The sequence below is a fragment of the Malania oleifera genome, chromosome 2 (assembly GCF_029873635.1).
Source record: "Malania oleifera isolate guangnan ecotype guangnan chromosome 2, ASM2987363v1, whole genome shotgun sequence".
Taxonomy (NCBI): Eukaryota; Viridiplantae; Streptophyta; class Magnoliopsida; order Santalales; family Ximeniaceae; genus Malania; species Malania oleifera.
Window position 1 is genome coordinate 1,885,915 of NC_080418.1, and position 21,406 is coordinate 1,907,320.

Here is a 21,406-nt window from a genome sequence, read left to right on the forward strand (position 1 = left end):
GTTAGATTACATTTTCACCCTTGGGTCCCATCTCGGGGTTCGGGGCGTGACACACACTATCCCTCAAGTAATGAATCAAAGACAATTAAAAAGCAAGAGAGAATGAGCACTTGTGAATGAAGAACAACAATGCAAAGTGCTAGGTGCATAGGTTTTGATATAAAAGGATGTTTTTTACTAAGAATAATCAAAAGCCTTCAAAACCATGTTAATACAAGTCTAATAACTTGTATTTATAGCCCAAGAGTCAAATGAGTCGTTAACTAGTCGTTGGGGGGAAGAAAAGATATTTTATTTGGTAAACTTGCCGTTTTCTGCCCATTAGCGTCATTCTGCCCGTTGATTCGTCGACTAATCCCCTGCACTCGTCGACTAATCACATATTGCAACTCGTCGAAGAATCCCCTGTGTTCATCGACGAGTGCCCTGAATTAGAAAAAAGTTATTAACATGAAAGTTGTGGCATTTTGTCTTAACTTTCCAAGGACACTGAGATCATCCTTTTTGGACTTTTCTATAAAAGGTTATGCTCAAAATACCAAAAAATATTCAGGATTCAAGGCTGCACTATGATAGTGACGATTGCTTTGTTTTTTCTTATCAAAAAGCGTTTTAATGACTCAAAATATTCTTGGACAAAAGAATATGAAATATATTAAATCTGATGAAGATTAAAACTTGTCCAAATGAGTTTCCTTTTGAATATAAAATATCTTGATTAATAAAACACGTTTGAAAACCCATTTTGATATCTTTGTATGCTTAGTATGTCCTTTTATAAATATACTTGACTTTCTTTGAACTTTTAGGACATAAAACTTGTTTTAGCACAATCGAGACTGAGTATAAAAATGTTGTTAAAACTAGGATGTTAAAAACTTGTCCCTTTGAAAACATATTTGAATTTTAGGATTCATTTGACAAACTCTTGTTTTAACTTAGAAAACTATGAATATTGAGTTTGTGAATTTAGTGCAATCCTATATACTCATAGAGTAACCCGAACAAAAAAATATATCTTAGAGGAGATATTTTTTTATTACTTAAGGGCTAAGTTATGTTTATTATATAACTCTCTCTCTCTCTCTCTCTCTAAACCGCAAATTCACTCTCTCTCTCTTTCTCTCTAAGATCTCGGGCGGCTCGTTGCCCGAATTAACGATCCAACGTTACTACGTGGATCAACAGGTGAATCTATACAAGTCCTATGGAGTAGAATCTCGATTTGAGGATTTTTGGGTTTTTACCCCATTGAGGATTTGGGAATTCGTGTGGCTGTTTCGAGCCGTTTGGAGTCGTGTTTCGGTATTTGGGAACAGGTAAGGAGATTTATTTATATCAATTATTTTTAAAATCTGATCCAGTAGAACTGTAAGTTATGTTTATACAGATGTTTTGGTTACTTGTTTGGAAAATTTCATAGGGTGAGATTTCTTGTTTTTTGGGTATGCAATTTTCGGGAAAATTAGGGTTTCGGGTATTGTCTCCGTTCCTTTTGAAAAATCATTTATTTGAATAAAACTAAAGTATAGAGATGATCGTACCTTTATATATGTTAAACTATATTTTCGGATCAATTATCATATGATTGTTTAATTATCCAAATAGGTGTGGCAGGACAAGATATTTTGTGATGATTGAGTTGTGATATGTTTGAAATGAAATATAGGAACTGGAGTTCCAAACTGTTTTCAGGAATGGTGGTTACTGATATGCCGATTTCATTACCGTGGGGTCAATAATGACATGTCGATTTGATTTCATGGGGTCGAGACATTCCAAATTAATACCGTGGGGTCGTAAGACATGTCGAGTTAATACCGATGGTCGTAAATTGCTGGTTTATGCCGAAGAGTGTGAAAACACTAGATTTGTATCGGTTCAATATCGTGGGTCAATAATGACATGCCAATTTTTCGGATAATATCAAGGGTTGTGGAATGTTGGTTCAATACCGTGGGTCAATAATGACATGCCGGTTTACCAAACTATGGTTACTAAAACGCCGGTTCAATACTGTGGGGTCAATAATGACATTCCAGTTTTTTGGATAATATTGAGGGTTGTGGAATGCCGGTTCAATACCGTGGGTCAATAATGACATGCCGGTTTGTTGGATTGTACCAATGATCGTGAAATATATTGGAATTGTTTGTGAAAATACTGGAAATGCGAAATGCTTTGTTTCTTATTGGAAGAACACTCATGTACCCACACACTGATATAACCTGGTTCTCCTTTACTGAGAAGTATCTCACCCCAATCATACAAATCTGTTTCAAGTCCTTCAGGTAGCTAGACCTAGCGTTCTAAAGGGTTCTGGAGCGTAGTATTCTGTTAGTTTTTGTAAGTACTGTTGTGAGTACTGAATTGTAGCCGAGATGTCATTTTGGATTATGTTGGATACCTTGGGTTGATGTTTTGTATTATGACGAACTTAGTACTCTGGTATGAATGAATGTAATAAGTTGAAATATGTTCCGCTGCGTTATCCATGTGAATAGTGGTTGTGAGTAGGGTATCCGCAAGCCTTGTTGGATTGGACCCTTATACTTATTGGTATCATGGGTGTTTGTATAATCACACCTTGGGGCCCACTTTCGAGGTTCGGGGCATGACAACTTGGTATTAGAGCTAACTAGGTTGTTAGGTCTTGTACACTTGTTTAGGCTTGATTAGGTGAATATACCAGAGTATAGGAATGTAAGGAATGGGTAGATTGAGATATGGGTAGAGTAGGTCGAGGGTTGTCTTGTAGTTAGATAAGGATTCATTGATGGTGTTCTGTGTTTTTCCTAGAATGACGATTTCAATAAAACTACGGCAAACCATTGATGGTTTCGTGTCGGTGTGATGAGGTAGACCTGGACCCAAGAGTTTAGATGTTAACATGATTATTTTACAAGGATTGTGTTAATTGTGCTATGACATAGGAATACTAATATATTCTAATCCTATTTCGGAATGAAGCCCAAGGATAAAAACTTGGATGGTAGCTCGGAGGGGACTTTGAGCGATGGGTCTCCTGCTGTGCCTCGAGGCTTGACTGAGCAGATCTTGTAGGAGATTGGGCGGAGTGTTAGGGGACGGGAACGTCCACCTACTGCTGCGGGTTGCACTATCAAGAAATTTACCTGCATGCATCCTCTAACATTCACTGGAGGATCTAACCCAATAGTGGGCGAGAACTGGGTGCAGAAGATGGAGAAGATACCGAAAGTTTCGTGCTGAACAGACGAATAGAGGGTTCTCTATGCTACATTTCAGCTAGCAGGTGAAGCTGAGAAATGGTGGACGATTATGAGTCTGTTGGAGAAGTAGAGGATCGGGCCATCAGAGATAATGTGGAGCCGTTTCAAGGAGGTATTCTTCAAGCGATACTTCTCGGCTTCCACCCGAGACACAAAGGCGGATGAGTTCTCAGGTCTGACCCAGGGAACCTTGACGATGTAGAGATATGCAGCCAAGTATATCGAACTATCTCGTTTTGCTCCATGCCTGATGTCAAATGAGTGTAAGAAGACTTGGAGGTTCGAGAAAGGTCTGAGGAAGGATATCCGTAAGCAGGTGGCAATCCTGTAGATTTGGGAATTCATTGTACTGCTCAATAAAGCCACCGTGGCTGAAGCTAGTCTTCAAGAGGAAGTGGTAGTCCAGGATCACAAGAAGAGGCCAGTGCCTTTTGGTTCTCAGATTGGTGCTCGTCAGGGGCAATGGAAGAAGAATAACTACGATGCTGGTAAATGATAGTAGGTGGAACCACGGGGGGATTCGTCTCGCCCATGGTGTCCCAAGTGCCGTAGGTGGCATGAGGGTGAGTGTCAGCCGTTCACGGTTAACTGTCACTGTTGCGGTGAATAGGGCCATATGGCACGAGTCTGTCGTGCGTTGATGAGTGCTACGCCTGCACTGAATTAGTATGGGGGAGGTAACCAGGTGCCCTGGGAAAACTGATAAGGCCTGCCCAGCAAATGAGCACTGCTCATAAGGACTGGAGAAACTGCCCAACAGATGAACACACTTCATGAGGTCTGAGAGTTTAACTCTACTCAAATTATAAAAATCCAATAAGAAAAATTGCTCAGATTGTAAAAATCCAACGAAAATGCTGCGGATGAGGCATAAGTGGCTTGGATGATATGGAACGGCTTGGATGAGCCAATAATTGAGCAACATCGGCTTGGCAAGCCGGTTAGGCGACTCGAACGAGTTAAGAATGCTGCGGACAAGACAAACGTAGCTTGTACTATTTGAGAACGACTCAAATAAGTTGAGAACGGAGGAACATCGACTCGATAAGCCGATTAGGTGACTCAAACGAGCCAAGAGCGGTGTAGACACGACTTAGCCGATATGAGAATGGCTCGGATGGGCCGTTAAGCTGTTCAGCAACTCAAGCAAATGCATGGCAAAAAAAGAAAAAAGAAAAAAAGGAGACCACCTTCCAAACAACATGCAAAGTTTTCAAACTTTGGAATCGAGTTTCAAAAATTTGAAACCTAAAAGGGGGGAGGCAATTGATATACCCCAAAATATCCTCATTTAAAAGAAGGAACGATTTCAATTCTGCAATTAAACCACCTTCTATAACTGGGTAAATTAAATTACATACATTAATGAGAGGGATGGTTACGAAATCATTTTCAAAACCCCCACATCAATACCCATAAAGTTTATGTAACTCCCATAAGCACAATAATGCGCCCATTAAACACCGGATCAACAAAGGGTCAACCTCCACCACTATAAAAAAGGGCTTGGAGAAATAGGTAGGATTATCTCATTCACACCCATTCTTTTACTGTTGCGATTAACCTCTCAATAAGTCTCTTACTTAAGCATCAGAGTGATCCCTCGGAATACACCCTGGGTCCTCTGAACCATCCTTACCTTCTCTCCTTCAGGTGGTCGTGATCAAGTAATGTTTCCAAAGATCGTTCAGTTTCATTCAGTAACAGATATAATAGTAAATTTTTATGCAAAATAAAACCAAATTTTCACTTAACTTTTCTATGTTTTTTGTTCATTCAATAAGAAGAAAGAACAAGTTAACTAGGCAAAATCATTATGAACGAAATATCATATTCTTGAGCATTCTTTCATTGTATGGTAAGCTATTGATCTAAATAGGCTTGCCACCTTAGAAAAAGTGGTAGAATCGAGTAAACTGATAAATACTAAATGTAAGATCAGTGATTTAAGTGTTGAAACAAGAGCCCATTTGTTCTTTCACTATTTAATATTCGAACATATATAAAGTGCTTTATAATTTAATATTAGGAAATTTCTAAATGTTGGGAGGATAATTTGAGTTAGATTTTAAATTAAAAAATTATGGTTGCAACAAATTTCGCTAGCTTTAAATGATCCTAAACCAAATTATGACAATATACTACTAATTTACTTCAAAAATACATTTAAAATTTTATTAAAATATGAAAATATTTTTTCAATATTATCTACATACAATCACGAACAACTCATATGACGCATTTATTGATAGCAAATAAAGTGCCAAACTCGCTCTAATTCCATTATGTTTTATTCTACTCCTTAATATGAAAATAAAATCATTCCATTCCTAAAACCAAATACTCCAACCGGGTATGGATATTGGATATCAGAAACTAAAGGCCCATTGGGTTTGGGCCTGTTGTCGAGAATGCGAGGCAAATGTTGGAGCAGAGTAGGGCACAAGTCCACTGCAAGAACCAAACAGAAGGCGGCAAATGAAGCCACCGCTGCAGTTCGAAAGCAGGAGCAGGAGCAGGAGCAGACGCAGCAGACGAGTTTTTTTATTATAGGTATGCTGTTGTGCCCTCGAACGAATCAATGGTTCCATGCTTGTTCTGGGTCTGTTCTAACTTCAGCAAATCTATCTGTTTTTAGTGCAATAATGGCAACTTCAATCACTTCCCTCCTTCTCTCTCTTTTGCGGCACATGTTTTCTTCTTGGGGTTTGAAGTCTCACAGTTTTTATAGGGTGTAAATGGTAACTTTCTCGAGTAACAAGTAATGAAAAATTTAAAATCCTGCTGTTCTGGTTGAATTCTTTCTCTTTCTGACATTTTCTCAGCAGCTCAATCAATCAAGCACAAATCTCTTGAATGTGAACGCCACTTTTTCGCCATTTTGTCTAGTTCAATTTTGAATAATAATCTTGAATTTCGGCTTTTATTTTAGTGCAAATGCATGTTTCAACCACTTTCGGGATTTTTTTTTTTTTTTTTTTTGAGTTTCCCATGAAAATTTTAAAAATTTTCAACTCTGGGGTCTTCTCTTTTCCGTGCACAAAGTTCTTCCTTGTGTGCTTAAATTTGAATATGAATATAATTTTTTTTCGCCACTCAATCTTGCTCAATTTTGATTAGTCAATTTGAATTTCATTTTTTAACGTTTTGTTAATGTTGGGTATTATTTGAAGCCTGAAGTCTGAACAAATACAAGTTCTCCCAGTGGCATATTAGGTTTCAAGATCATTGTCATCAGGGGACTGATTGGGCTATGTTTTATTTGACTTTGTGTTTCAAAATATAGTAGGAGAATGTCTGCGGAGACGAGCTTCGGGTATAAGTTCAAGAAGAGAGTAAAACTTTCAAGTGAAAAGTCAAATGGTTCCAAACGAAAAGAGGGTTTTGGAGGAACTAAAAAGGGTCGGAGCGGAAGGAGCAATGTGGTTGATGCTGTTCTCAATGGACATAAATTCCACAAGAGGAAGGATGGTGGAAAAAGGAATTTGAAATCAAGCATCAAAGACACACCACTTCAGTTGGGTCAAGAACAAAGGAATCAAGCAAATAATGATGGGAAGAGTGGAAGTGCACAGAAATCACTGAAATTTAGCCAGAAAAGAAAGAGAATCTATGCTAAACAGGATACAGGCAAGGAAGCGGCTAATGGAACTGGAAAATTATCAAATGTTAAACAGAGTGCAAAAGCAAAGACAGCGGCTATAATGAATTCTGTTAAATTGGATGGTGGTGAGGATTATTTATCGAAAAAAAAAGCAAAAAGTAAATCTGAATCAAGTAGGAATTTCGAGCACAGTCAGGAAAAAAACCCTTCAGCATCTTCTGTAAAGTTTGCCAAAAGAGCAACATGGGACAAGAAAAAGTTGGATGGGGGTTCAGATATAATGGATGATAAGCCAAAGAAAAGGAAGCGAGTAATTCGAATAGATCCACATGATATCTCAAATAAGCGGTTAGATGATGGCATAGTCAATAATGGTAAGTTTTTGCATTCAATATTTTGGTTCTGTTGCATATTGTTTACCTGAATTGCTATTTTTGTTCTTTTTTGTGCGCTAGATTGTAAAGGTTATTCTTTGGAAACATTTCTTTATAGTATGTCTAAATATCCTTTATGCTATGCCTTTCTGCTTTACTTATTCATGATGAATTGATTCTTTTCTTACTGTTCCTTCGTTTTATTTATTTGTTTATTTATTTATTTTTGTCTTGCATGATCCAGAAAATACAAAGGAAAAGAAGGAAGATTTGGATAAAAAAATGTCAATGAATGCGCAGTTCCGTGCAATACAACCTAGCCCATCCATTCTTTCCTTTGTGGAAGATAATGTAATTTGTCATATCAGCCCTTGTTATCTTGGCTGGGCTACAAATAATAATTGTAGTTTTTGTGTTTTAATGTTTTGATAATCTATTTGACAGTTATTGGGCCGCAGGCGTTTGCTTGAGTTACGGAGGTCAGGCTATAACATTGAGCTTTCTGCTCCTTTAGACAATGTTCCCTTCTCTACAAGCTCAGAAAGAGAGCGAATAGGAGAGCCTGTATGTTCACATATTCTGCATGTTTTTAGATTATATTATATTTTCTTATGTTGATAACTGTTGCATGTGTATTTTTTTATCTATGCCAATTTAGTAATTGTGTTAGAAGGTGTTGTTTACTAATAACTTGCTGATTGCTGGGACATAATCTTTATGAGTCTGGTTCTTATTGTAATGTAATTGGACCATTCCCATGGCTCTACCTCTCCTTGTACTTGTCACACAAATTAGGTAAAATGGCCCACGTCTTTATCCATTGTATAGTCTGAAGCTACTAGATGTTAAGTCATTTTTTGTTTCTGTATTTCTACAATGACTTTAAGCATTTTAATGAGTTTGAGTTTCAATATTCTTGAAGGCAATTTAATTGACAGGGCTGTGAGGTTTTTGTATAACACCCGGCTGAACCAAGTTTTATCAATTGATGAATGCAAACAATGACAACTATTAAATTAGAGCTAGTATTGAGTTTGACTTCAATAACAATTTAATATTGATGGATGCAAGTCATCATTCATAATTATTAACAGACACTTTATCGCCAAGTGGCTTAATTCTATATTCGACATTCAGGTTGTCTTTGTCATCTTGGAACAATATCTTAGAAAACTTATGGTATTCTATACACTATGATGGTTTTGATATGCACCTTACTGTGTGCTCTCTTATATTCTCTTACGCTCTCTGGCCAAGTGGCTTAATTCTATATTTTACATTCAGGTTGTCTTTGTCATCTCGGAACAAAATTTTAGAAAACTTATGGTATTCTAAGAAAATATTTGACTTTGATTCACTACGCTGGTTCTGATATGCACCTTAGCCTGTTCTTTCTAAGATTCTCTTAGGATTGCTTGTACAAGAAGAATGACTATCAAGTAGTGATTATACTCTTGGTTTTTTTTTTTATTCCCTAGTTCCTAACTTGTGGAAAGCAAAAATGATTCTATGTTGAATAATCTTGGGATAAAAGGGAGTAAGTGATTTATTTGTTGTTCTCAACTAGAAAGACTCCATGCATAAATGATAGTGCAACAAGTAAAATATTGTAAAACAATTTGATCATCTTTTGCTTGTGAAGTTTCATTCTAGCTACATATAATTCTTTTTTCCTTTTGACTAGAGGGTAAGTGAGTTAGTGACTAATTAGCTGTATTTTGCAATATTGGATGAAGGATCATTTAGAAGTTGACCAAGTGATTTTGTAATGCGATAAATGATACATGATCTTAATTGCATTGTTTGAGAAAAGAACTTTTGGATTCATGATTTATACATGGCATTGAAGTGCTAATTATTTTGCACAGGTGTTTAGGAATAAATTAGCTTTTTTTGCAGCTGCAAAAGTTTCATCCTCATTTCCACCTCCTGATCTTGCAGAGATAGCATTTGCAGGTATGAATTTCAATTCATTTCTCTTTTCTTGTGTCACCTATTTTCTTGAGAAGGCATTCAGTCACTGACTCACCTATTACTATTTGAATGCACATCATTTGACGAAATAAGTTTTTAATTCCATAATATAAGATCTTATTGTTAATTTTTTAGTCATATATTGGCTAGGAATTACTTGCACATTGCCTTTTTGTAGGATAAATTCTTGAAAAGAAAAAATTGGAGAGGGAAAGCATATGTTAGAACTATACAAAACACATGTTAGAAGTATAAAAACAAAATGTTATTGTTAATGGTTATTTTAGTCATTTAACATTATTGGTGCTTTTGTGTTATGTTAATAATTGAGAGTAAGGGTACGACATTGGTATGTAGTTGACATACATTATACATAGAGGGAGAGACCTATCATTGTGATTAGGTTTTCTATTTTACCTAAAATATCAACATGGTATTAGAGTAAGATTCAACCTAAATCTATCACCACCTCCAAATCAAACCCTAAGCCTAATCATCCTATGCAAATCAACTAGTATAGGAGAATTAACGACACTCTACAACCTAGAAACTAGTCTAGGGATTGCAGAGCTGTCATCGGAAAATACCTTGTCTATCATTGTTTTCTTAGAACCATAAAAACCCTTCCATACTTCGCAAAAACAACCACATAGGTAGTCATAGAACCCTACCCTCCAATATGTAACTCTGTGAAATCCCATTGCAGGAAACTTCTCCGCATGTCAACTGATTGCCTGCAGTCCCGCCCCACGTGCTGGCGCATGAGACATCATTGTAGCCAATTTTTGTTGCATTTCTTTTCTTGGAAGCCTTGATTTCTACTTATAACCATAATACCCTTACTAATTCTCACTTATTAACATAACACTAACACACCAATTATGCTATTGTGCCCAATTGTGCAAGCACCTATCATCTACTTAATTTTTCCAAAGTGGGACAAACTCACAAGTGGAATTCTTAAAGCTTATTACTTTCAGCTACAATAGGGAGAAAAGGCTGTTACAGAATACTTTGCAGACATGAAGTGTATTCATGAGGAGCTTAACATCGTGTAACCTATTGCCGGATGTTTGCGAGATGCAGAAGCAGAGGGAGTAGATGACAGTTCTTTAGGTTCTAGCGGGTATGAAACCTAAGTTTGGACTAGTCCAAATACTTGCTTGTGCCAAGTTGCCATCCTTCGCCGATGTTTATTTTTTGCATCCTTTGTGCTTCTTCTAGCTCACAAAGGCCCTTGCATCTAGTGTTTCAATCCCTAGCTCTGAAGGGACTGCATTTATCATACAAGGTGATTCAGTTGTCAACCAAGTAGCTGTAGAAGTTCTTAAGGTGGTTCAAGTGGCTGTGGTGGAAGAGATGAATGAGGTAAAGACACTCTTTCAAGTTTGCTAATTGTGGATGAGGTGGTCATATTATTAAGCTGTGTTGGGATTTCTATTGTAAACCTCCTCATGTCTCCAATGCAGCCAGCATAGAATATTCCAAATACCAGTAGTATCAAGCATCGCAGCAAGATTCCCTTCCCATTGCATCTCTTGCTCAAATAGGTAACCTTACAACGTGCTTGTCATCTAGTACTTCTCGTCCTAGTCCTTGGGTTATAGATTTTGCTGCCTTTGATTATATAACAAGTATACCTAATTTCTTCTCTACTCTCGAGTATCTTGAAAACTTACATCGTGTTTTTCTTGATGATGGGTCCACCATTGCTATTGATGGAATAGGGATAGTAAATCCTACTTCCTCTATTCCTCGTCCTTCGATTTTGTATATTCCCAAGTTTCCTTTCGATTTTATATCGGTTAGGAAGATTACCAAATCCATTACTTGTTTAGTAACATTCTTCCTTGATTTTGTGGTCACTTGGGATTTAAAGTTGAGGAAAGGCGATTGGTAGAGGGCAGGAGGCCGGTGGACTTTGCCACTTTGAGTTGCTATGTCCTTCTATCACCTACACTACTATTGCCACACCACTCCAAATTTATTATTGCATTAGTCACCCTTCGTTGGAAAAGTTAAAACTACTTGTTCCTACTTTGAGTCTTGTATCTAGTCATGAGCGTGAATCTTGTTAGTTGGGAAAGCATCATCATGTTTCTTTTTGCTTCTTGAGTCAATAAATAGGTAGTAGACCCTTTTGTGTTTGTCTATTATGATGTTTAGGCTCCTAGTAGGGTTGTGTCCAAGTTGGGTTACTGATACTTTGTAAACTTTGTTGTTGATTATTCAAGGATGACTTGGCTCTATTTAATAAGAAATTGTTTTGAGTTATTTCAAATATTTTTTGCCTTTTGTTCTAAAATAAAGACTTAATTTGGTTTTCTGGTTTGTACTTCTGAGTGGCAATGCTAAAGAGCATTTCAATTTTCAATTCGCTACTTATATTACTCAATTTGGTATTATTCATTAGTCATTTTGTGTCTACACTCAACAAAATGGGGTTGTAGAGAGTAAAAATAGGCAAATCCTTGAAGTCACTCGCACCTTACTTTGTCAAATGTATGTTACTGAAGTGTTTTGGAGTGATGTTGTACTCACTACTCGCTATCTTATCAACATGATTGCATCTTCTTTTGTTCTTAGCAGTAAGATCCCCTACCCTCTATTCTCTTTCTTAATTCTCCTTTCTTCTCTTCACCTCCTCATATATTTTGGTGTGTCCTTTGTTCATTAGCTAACCCCCAAGGTGGATAAGTTGGATCCTTGTGCTATAAAATGTGTCTTTCTGGGCTACTTATGTACTCAAAAGGGATATTGTTGTTATAATCCAACTTTGCATTGGTTTTTTATATTTGCCGATGTTACCTTCTTTGAGTTTACTCTATACTGCTCTCAGTCTGTGAATGCTTTTTGACCTCAATGAGTCCCTTCCTCTACCTAATCTTATTATAGATTTTTAGCTTGTTTTCCTTATCTAGGCATCCACCTATTTCTCTATGCCTAATTTTCCACGATGTTGAACCTCCTATTGCTGTCTGGCAAGGCAAACGTGCATGTACACGATATCCCATCTCCAAATTTGTTTGCTATGACTTCTTGTCACCCTCATATTATTGTTTTGTTACTACTTTATCCTTTGTTACCCTTTCTAAATCAGTTTCTAAAGCCTTAGCCCACTCTAGGTAGAGGAATGCAATGGTTGAAAAATGAGTGTATTACAGGAAAATGATACTTGGAAATTGGTATCCCTTCCTCCTGATAAATTTGTGGTTGTTTGTCACTGAGTTACTGAGTATATAATGTGAAAGTAAACCTTGATAGTTATGTGGCTTGTTTGAAGGCACGTCTTGTTACTCAGGGATCAGGTGTATGGTTTGGATTATCTAGACACATTCTCCGCGGTTGCCGAACTTACCTTAGTATGTTTGTTCATCTCCTTAGCCACCACTTGCAACTGGCCTTTGCATTAGTTAGATGTGAAGAATGCCTTCTTGCATGGTGATCTTGAGGTGGATGTCTATATGAAACAAGCATGTAGGTTTGTTGTTCAGGGAGAATTAGGCTTAATGTGTTGGCTTAAGAAGTCATTATATGCTTTAAAACAATCTCCTAGAATATGGTTTAGTCAATTCACTGTTGTAGTACTCTAGTTTGGCCTTCAACAGTATGTAGTGGATCACTCTGTGTTTTATCGTCATACTCCATTGGGTAGGATTCTTATTGTGTATGTGGATGATATTGTAATTACAAGTAGTGATGATCAAGGTATGGAGGGCCTAAAACATTTTTTGCAGAATAAGTTTTAGACCAATGATTTGGGACCATTTAAGTATTTCTTGGGTAAAGAAGTATTTAGATCTCACATAGGAATTGTTTTGTTATAGATGAAATATATTCTTGATCTTTTGGATGACTGGGCTATTGGGATCCAAACCTGCTGATACACTCATGGATCCTAACAGCAAGTTAGTTTTTGGATTCTCCTAGGACAAGTCATTGGAGTGCAGTGATTCGCATCTTGAGATATCTCAAAGGTGCATTTGGAGGGGGCTCTTATATCATGATCAAGCTAACACGCACTTATATTCAGGAATATAGTTATGCATATTGGGTCGAATCACCTTTAGACAGAAGATCCACTGCCGGCTACTATATCTTTATTGGTGGTAATTTAGTTTCCTGAAAGAGTAAGAAACAAATTGTAGTGGCCAAGTCAAGTTTTGAGTCAAAATTATAGGGCTATGGCTCATGCTACATGTGAGCTTTTTTGGTTGAAAAACAGCTGGAAGAATTGGGATTTCCACATTCTCGGTATATGGAGTTGATGTGTGATAATTAAGCTTCTATTCATATTGCCCCTAACCTAATCTTCCATCATTGGACAAAACAAATTGAAGTTGATTGCCACTTTGTCGGGAAGAAACTTGTGCAGAAGCTCATCACAACCACTTATTTGAAGTTTGATATGCGGCTTGCTGACTTGTTTACTAAAGCTTTTGGGGGTGCTTGTGTTAAATCATTTGTAACAAGCTATGAACATGTGATATCTATGCTCCAGCTTGAGGGGGATTGTTGATGGTTAGTTTAGTCATTTTGGCATTATTGGTGTGTTGGCATTATGTTAATAAGTGAGAGTTAGTAAGTGTGTTATGGCTATTGGTATATACTTGACATATATTATAAATAAAGGGAGAGACCTATCATTGTGATTAGGTCTTCTGTTTTACCTTAAATCTCGACAGTTCCAAATCCAGTTCGGTTGATATTTTGTTACATGGAATTTTATGTTACTGTGTTAGATGGGCACATATACCTGCATATTAGATGGTGATTGCATATTATCTTGGTAGATCATCTTTGTTAACCTTCTGTACAGCCTTGATTTTCAGAAGACTAGATAATGTGAAATTTATTGACTTTTTTTTTTTGTTTTGTTTTGTTGGTTGTTGTTTGTTTTTTAAAATTTTTTGTGATAGTTTGAGGACAAATTTATACTTTGATGATTTATTAGGAAGGTCAAATGTTGGAAAGTCATCATTATTAAATGCACTTACCAGACAGTGGGGTGTTGTGCGGACATCAGACAAGCCTGGCCATACTCAGGTGCTCTAATTTTCTGGAAACTGAAATTTCCGCATGGGATTTGTGTGGTAACCAGTCATTGCTATTCTGCAGACTATTAACTTCTTCAAACTTGGATCAAAGCTTTGCTTAGTTGATTTGCCTGGATATGGCTTTGCTTATGCAAAAGAGGAAGTTAAGGATGCTTGGGAGGAGCTTGTGAGTAATTATATGAGTATTGATTCTTTGCTATTATGTTGCTTTCCTTTCTACTTTGAAATATTGTGCTTCCTTGGAGGTTGATAGTGCACGATAGTGTAGTCCATGTACATAAATCAGAGATCATTAGCTCAAATTATCAGTTAGCTCCATTTGCAGGGTCCATGGCCTAGGCAATATACCTCTTGGGAGTAAAAATGTAAATTGGTCTAAGCGGTTAAGTTTTTGCATAATTGAAGCTGAACCGAAGTTAATCGGTTTTCTCAGACACAAATTGATCCTGAACCATAAACTGAACTACATTTGATGATCTAAAGTCTGGTTCATCAGATTGGTTTGGGTAGTTAATTAGCTTTTATTTTATTATTATGGCATTTCACAAATTTTCATTAACCCACATTCATTACTTTGATGCACAAAAAATTTTCTACTACAGAATATTTTGGGCCCAATGTTTTGTGTGTGTGTGTGTGTTTTCGTGGATGAGGTCAAAATACTAAACATCAGGGCTGCTGTTTTGGGGATGGGAAGAAGGGGATGGGGGTCAATGTTGAGGTAAACTGTGCCTCTGTTCCCCCCTTTCTCTGCACGCGCATCATACTGCGTGCATGGAAAAGGGAGTTTCGTGAGGTGGGGTGAGGAGGAGCACCTCCTCTTGTCCCACATTTGAATGGGATTTTTCGTGTGCGTGTGTTTTGGGGTTTTGGGCCACCGGGGGGGGGGGGGGGGGGGGTGGTTGCAAAGGTGTCACAAAGCCTTTTCCACCCTCGCTTTCGCTTCCAGGGAGCCTGGTCTTGTGTGTATAAAAAGTAAAAACTAATATTTAAGAAAATGAATGAACTTTAATTTAATTAAAAGACTTATAAGTATATAGTCAATAATTCTAACAATAACATATATAAAATTGATATATAAACATGATTTGGTTGTTTTAATTTTTTATCTGATTTTTTCTTGAAACTGAATCATAACTGAAAGTCGATCTTTTAAAAAAAATAAATTCAAGCCAATTTCAAAAAGTTTGGTTTCAGTCTTAGTCTCAGTTTTTCAATGTTAGTTGTACACCCATGGTCTTTGATCACTGCTGATGTTGAGGGTGTGATTTGGATAAATAGTAACATATTAGCCTTCAGGGTCCTGTGTTCCTCCTACAGAGTTTGAGATTTGATTTAGAACTTTACATATTCTTGTCGATCAACTAGTGCTATCTCTGCTGTTTATTTCTTCATCTAACACTTCTTCAACATACTATTTTGTTGATCTCTATTGTTTTATGAAGTCATTTTACTGTAACTGATTCTAAGTTTTTGACAGTATACAGTAACTTTTTATCTGCTCTGCAAAATGATGCCAAAACATTTCTACAGAAGTTGAGCTGATTTTCTACCACGCACACAGAGTTTTGGACCCCCGCCCCGGGGGGGGGGGGGGTGGGTGTGCATGATTTGGTTCAGCTTGTTTTTCCTGCACCCTTTTGCCAAACCCAACTAACTGAAATGATGTAGAAACCAAACCTATTTACAAAATATATGAAGTCTATAAGTAGAATTATTTTTACATATAATAATAATATTATTATTATTTATAGGAAAATATCATTCATATACAACAACAACACCAAGTCTTTAGTCCCACTAGGCGTGGTTGGCTACATGAATCCTTTTTCGCCAATTTTCCCGATCTAGAGCATTTTCCTCTATTAGATTAAGGGCATCAAATCCTTACTCACTACCTCATTTCAAGTAATTTTAGGTCTATTCCTACCCCTTTTCATGCTAGAAACGATAACTAACTCACTCCTCCTCACAAGATCTCTACCAGGCCTGCTTTTTAAATGTCCAAATCATCTAAATCGTCCCTCCCTTATCTTGTTTTCAACTAGTGCTATGCCTAAATTTCCGTGTATATGTTCATTTCTTACTTCATTTTTTAATGTTAAGCCACTCATCCACCTTAGCATACGCATCTTAGTAACTTTCATTCTTTGTATATGTTGTTTCTTAGTTGCCCAACATTTTGAACCATAAAGCATAGCTAGCCTTATAGTCGTCTTATAAAACTTTCCTTTTAATTTTAAGGGTATTTTACGATCACACAATACACCTGATGCCCTCCTCCATTTTACCCAACCTGTCTTAGTTCTATGTACTACATCTTCTTCAATTTCCCCTTCACCTTGCATGATAGATCCAAGATATCTAAATTTACTAGTGCTATTAATCTCTTGATTATCCAGTTTAATCTTCTCTCTGTTGCTACTCCTTACATTACTGAAATTACATTTCATATATTCAGTCTTATTCCTACTTATCCTAAACCCTTTAGACTCGAATGTGACTTTCCAAAGTTGTAACTTAGATTCCAATGCGCTCCTACTATTATCAATCAATATGATATCATTTGCAAACAATATACACTAAGGGATTTCATCTTGGATATTCCTAGTAACTTCATCAAGTACTAAAGTAAAAAGATAAGGACTCAAAATAAAATCTTGATGAACACCTATTGAGATTGGGAACTCTCTACACTCTCCTCCTATGGTCCTAACACTAGTCACTACTCTATCATACATATCCTTAATGGCTTCTGTATATCTACTGCAAACTCCCTTCTTTTCTAATATCCACCAAAACACTTCCCTAAGTACTCTATCATAAGCTTTCTTTAGATCAATGAAAACCATATGCAAGTTCTTCTTTTCCCTAAATTTTTTCCATTAAGCTTCTTAAAAGATAAATAACTTCTATTGTTGATCTTTAAGGTTAAAACCAAATTAATTTTTTGAAATCTTCGTTTCTAATCTTATTCTATGTTCAATTACCCTTTCCAATAATTTCATCTTATAGCTCATAATCTTAATTCCACGATAGTTATTACAGCTTTGAATGTCGCCTTTGTTTTTATATAGAGATACTAACATCCTTTTCCTCCATTCTTCTAGCATTTTCTTGGTTTTTATAATATTATTGAATAGATTAGTTAACCAAATAATTCCTTTATCCCCTAAACATTTCCAAATTTCAATTGGTATTTTATCCGGTCCTATAGATTTCCCACTTTTCATATTTTTTAATGCCATCATAACTTCAACGACTCTAATTTTACGAATAAATCTCCTATTTTTAATCTTCTCGTCATTTGTCACTTCCAAGTTCAATCTTTCATTTTGGTCTTAATTGAACAATTTATCAAAGTATCTCCGCCACCTTTCTTTTATATCTTCTTCTCTAATTAAGACATTATCATTCTCGTCCTTTACACATTTTTCAAAACCTAAATATTTGCATTTTCTTTCTCTAACTTTAGCAAGTCTATAAATGTCTTTTTCTCCTTCTTTTGTATTTAGCTTAGTATATAAAGTATCATAAGCTCTATGCTTAGCTTCATTGATAGTCCTTTTTTGCATTTTTTCTCGCTTCTTTATATTTTTCAAGATTTTCTATATTTCTACAATTTTGCTATATCTTATACCAATTTTTTTTTCGTCTTAACGACTTTTTGGACTTCTTGATCCCACTACCAACTTTCTTTACTATCCAAGTATCTTCTTTTGAACTCTCCTAAAACCTCTTTTGCTATTCTTACGATAGAATTCGCCATTTTATTCCAAACAGTATTTGCATCAACCTTATCCCCTATTATCCAATCACACTCTTTGTTCATTTTATCTTTAAATTGTACTATATTATCTCCCTTCAAATTCCACCATCTAGTCCTCTTGTGTTGATTTATACTAGTTCTTTTTCATTCTTTAGTATGTATATCTAATGCTAAGACTCTATGTTGTGCAGCAGCCAATCTTTCACCTAAGATAACTTTACAATCCTTACAGGATAGACTGTTCCTGTTCTTAGTTAAAAAGAAATCTATTTGGCTTTTATTGTACCCTTTCTTGAAAGTTATTAAGTGTTATTTTCTTTTTTCTTTTTCTTTTTATAAAGCAAGTATTCAATATGACCAAATTGTAAGACATGACAAAATTTAAGATTGTATCACTGGACTTATTTTTATCTCCATATCCATGTCCTCCATATATCCTCTCATATCCTATTCATCTTTCCTAATGTGACCATTCAAATCAGCTCCTATGAATGTATTTTCAGGCATGGGGATCCCTTGTAAATTACTATCCATATATTCCCAAAATTATCTTTTCAGATTTTTTGCTAAGCCTATTTGGGGGCGCATATGCACTAATGGCGTTCACTATCTCTAGGCCTAAAACTAACTTGATTGTAATGATCATATCCCCTATTATTTTAACATCTACTACATTATCTTTTAGGTTTCTATCTACAATAAAACTCACGCCTTTTTTATGTTTCTCTTTGCCAGTGTACCAAAGCTTAAATATTGATTTTTCAATTTCCCTGGCTTTCTCTCCTACCCATTTCGTCTCTTGAAGGCAGACTAAATTAGTTTTTCTTCTAAACATTATTTCCACTATTTCCATACTTTTTTCTCGTTAGAGTCCTTATATTCCAAGTTGCTAATATTATCTTAGTTTCTTGTACTAACTTATTAACTTTCTCCCTTTTATATTGGCTCAGTCTATTCCCTTAATATAGGTGATTTTGGTAAGAATTCATGATAAAAAGATCTGACAAAGTTTAAGGTTGGCTATTAGCTACCTAATACAACCCTACTCTTTTATCCGGGCTTGGGATTGGCTGTGTGCACAAAGATTTTGTGTTACATAGGCGAAGTAAACGTTTGTGCTATTTTTTTTTTTTAGCAAACTTATTTCACAAACACCAAGTTACACCCTACAACTAGTACATACTACTCACACAATACAATGCATAAATTTTTATTTTTATTTTTAAAGCATACACTTTTGAGTGTGCATCCAAGCTTAGATTAAAATCCAAGCAATTGTACTTTTTGAAAAAAGTAAAAAATAAATTTGGTTATATTCCAAGACTTGCAAATGAAAACATAAAGACACAAAAAACAAATATTAAACCTACAAAGCCTAGACACAAAAATCACCACAGCTAATTGACTATTGAAAAAAAAAAAAAATTAATGACAATAATAAGAAAGAAATAACAAGAGAGGAGATCTCACCAGTGACTGAAACTAGTGTCTTAAGATATATATGATGTTAACTTTAGTTACAGTCAATATGTTTAGTCATTGCCAGCGAGGTGAAATTATGATCAGCTTGTTTATCTGGTCTGTTAAATCGAACATGAATACTTAATGAGATCAGTATTTTTGTGGGAAATTTTGATTGCATTCAAGATATAAAGAGATCCATCTGATTTAGTTTCTCGAGTATACTGTTATTGCTTTTGTTCAGATCTGCTGTCATCTATCTGTAATTGTCAAGTATGATTTGGGATGAATGAGCCTTCTGTTGGCGTGTTCTATAGGTTTGTTGGTCATGTATTATATGATGACTTCGTCCAAAATGTCTTGTTATCGTTTTTTTCAGCCACCTAGTTAGCTGTTTGATTTGAAACCTTTGAACTCTGTAGGTGAAGGAATATGTCTCCACAAGAGTTGGTCTAAAGCGAGTATGCCTTCTTATCGACACAAAATGGGGCATGAAACCAAGGGATTGCGAGCTTATTCATTTGATGGAAAGGTAGATATGCATGCATATGGATTGCTACTTATGAAGACTATTAGCTGGCATAGATTCTCCATACATGAACATCACCGGCATACTTATCTCGTGTAGAGATACATATGCTCCTGCTGATTGAACTCCTGTTCGTTCACCAACATTGTGCTGTAGGGTTGCAGTTCATTGTTTTGAGGTAGCTAGGACCTAGGACCATAATAAAAGTATTGATAATTTCTTCATATTGTGTGCATAACTGTTTTTGGGTATTATCATTCTTTTTGCAGGTCTCGAACTAAATATCAGATTGTATTAACAAAGACAGATATGGTGTTCCCAGTTGACGTGGCACGCCGTGCAATGCAAATTGAAGAGGTGAATAATATACAAATCCTAGTTACATATCATTCAAGATATTTGCACTCTCTCCCTACAGTAAAATGTGGCAACTGTTTTCTGATTTTGCAGAGCCTCAAGGCAAATAAGTCTCTGGTTCAACCAGTGGTATGAGAAAACAAATCTCGTGGTTCTGAATTCTGATCTAATACTTTAGTTTAGTTATTGTAGAGCAGGGATACTAAACATTTGGGTTCTTTCTTCTTTTCTTGAACCTTAATCCAGATGATGGTAAGCTCAAAATCTGGGGCGGGGATTAAGAGTTTGAGAACTGCGATTGCAAAGATTGCTCGGTTTGTGAAGCTCTGAAAGGATTTACTATTAATACATGCCAATACCACAGCATGGATTTGAACCGTTCGATTGAAGTCTCTGGCAAAGAGGGAGGAAAACAGTTGTAAACGAAACTGCAATTTTGCAGCACCACACAAACCTGCAGGTGGGGAACCCGGGAAAAAGAGGAACTGACCAAATGAACAAACTTTTTTCTATTTCTAGGCAAATGAACAAGTTGCTTGCCTATCTTTGTGTATTTATTTTATTTTTTTAATCTTTGTGTCCTCATTTGGTCTATATGTATCTACTGACCTGCATTTCCTCCATCTGTAATCAATTTATTTTTGATTAATTGAAATAATTAAGCATTGTCAAATGATGCGAGTGATTTAAGGGCGTTTCTTAACAGAGAAGAAGACTAGAAGAGGAACAAAAATGGTGAGTATTATAACTTGTTATTACATGGGAAATTAATTAATATGATAGAAGATTGATTTTTTCTAAACAGAGTCTCCATAGAAAGCAGCATTTTGGTGAATGATTTTTGCTGCTTTGGGAGCAAAATATTCATTTTGTCACATTACTGACACTTTTCTTTTAGACTCTTTAGCCTATTTTATCTTTTATCTTTTTTTGTCACACACATCTATGGTTCATAGTTAATCAAAAGAAAAGGTAAGTAGCAACGTGTTCAAGTCTCTCTTCTCTTTTTACATTTCTTCCAATCAAGCTT

The 21,406-nt window shown here is 36.0% G+C and overlaps 1 protein-coding gene across 5 annotated transcripts; it reads left to right on the forward strand.

Moving 5' to 3' along the window:
- Nucleotides 1-5,637: 5,637 nt before the first annotated feature.
- Nucleotides 5,638-21,049, forward strand: LOC131147755 (uncharacterized). 5 transcript variants are annotated; one of them, XM_058097310.1, is made up of 12 exons: nt 5,638-5,804; nt 5,890-5,992; nt 6,538-7,229; nt 7,474-7,580; nt 7,674-7,793; nt 9,098-9,185; nt 14,158-14,249; nt 14,322-14,426; nt 19,913-20,022; nt 20,289-20,376; nt 20,470-20,505; nt 20,623-21,049. In XM_058097310.1, exons 3-12 carry the CDS (start codon nt 6,545-6,547, stop codon nt 20,704-20,706), a joined length of 1,515 nt encoding a protein of 504 aa, XP_057953293.1. In that variant the 5' UTR covers nt 5,638-5,804; nt 5,890-5,992; nt 6,538-6,544; the 3' UTR covers nt 20,707-21,049. The 5 variants fall into 5 exon arrangements, with proteins under 5 accessions (XP_057953293.1, XP_057953292.1, XP_057953291.1 ...); XM_058097311.1 differs by having other exon boundaries at nt 5,648-5,804; nt 6,425-7,229; XM_058097309.1 differs by lacking the exon at nt 5,890-5,992 and having other exon boundaries at nt 6,425-7,229.
- Nucleotides 21,050-21,406: the final 357 nt, after the last annotated feature.

Coding starts and splice junctions, on each gene's coding strand:
- LOC131147755 (XM_058097310.1), top strand. CDS start 6,545: ATGTCTGCGGAGACGAGCTTCGGGTATAAGTTCAAGAAGAGAGTAAAA. Junction 14,250..14,321: donor ACAAGCCTGGCCATACTCAG/GTGCTCTAATTT, acceptor GCTATTCTGCAG/ACTATTAACTTCTTCAAACT. Junction 14,427..19,912: donor AGGATGCTTGGGAGGAGCTT/GTGAGTAATTAT, acceptor TGAACTCTGTAG/GTGAAGGAATATGTCTCCAC.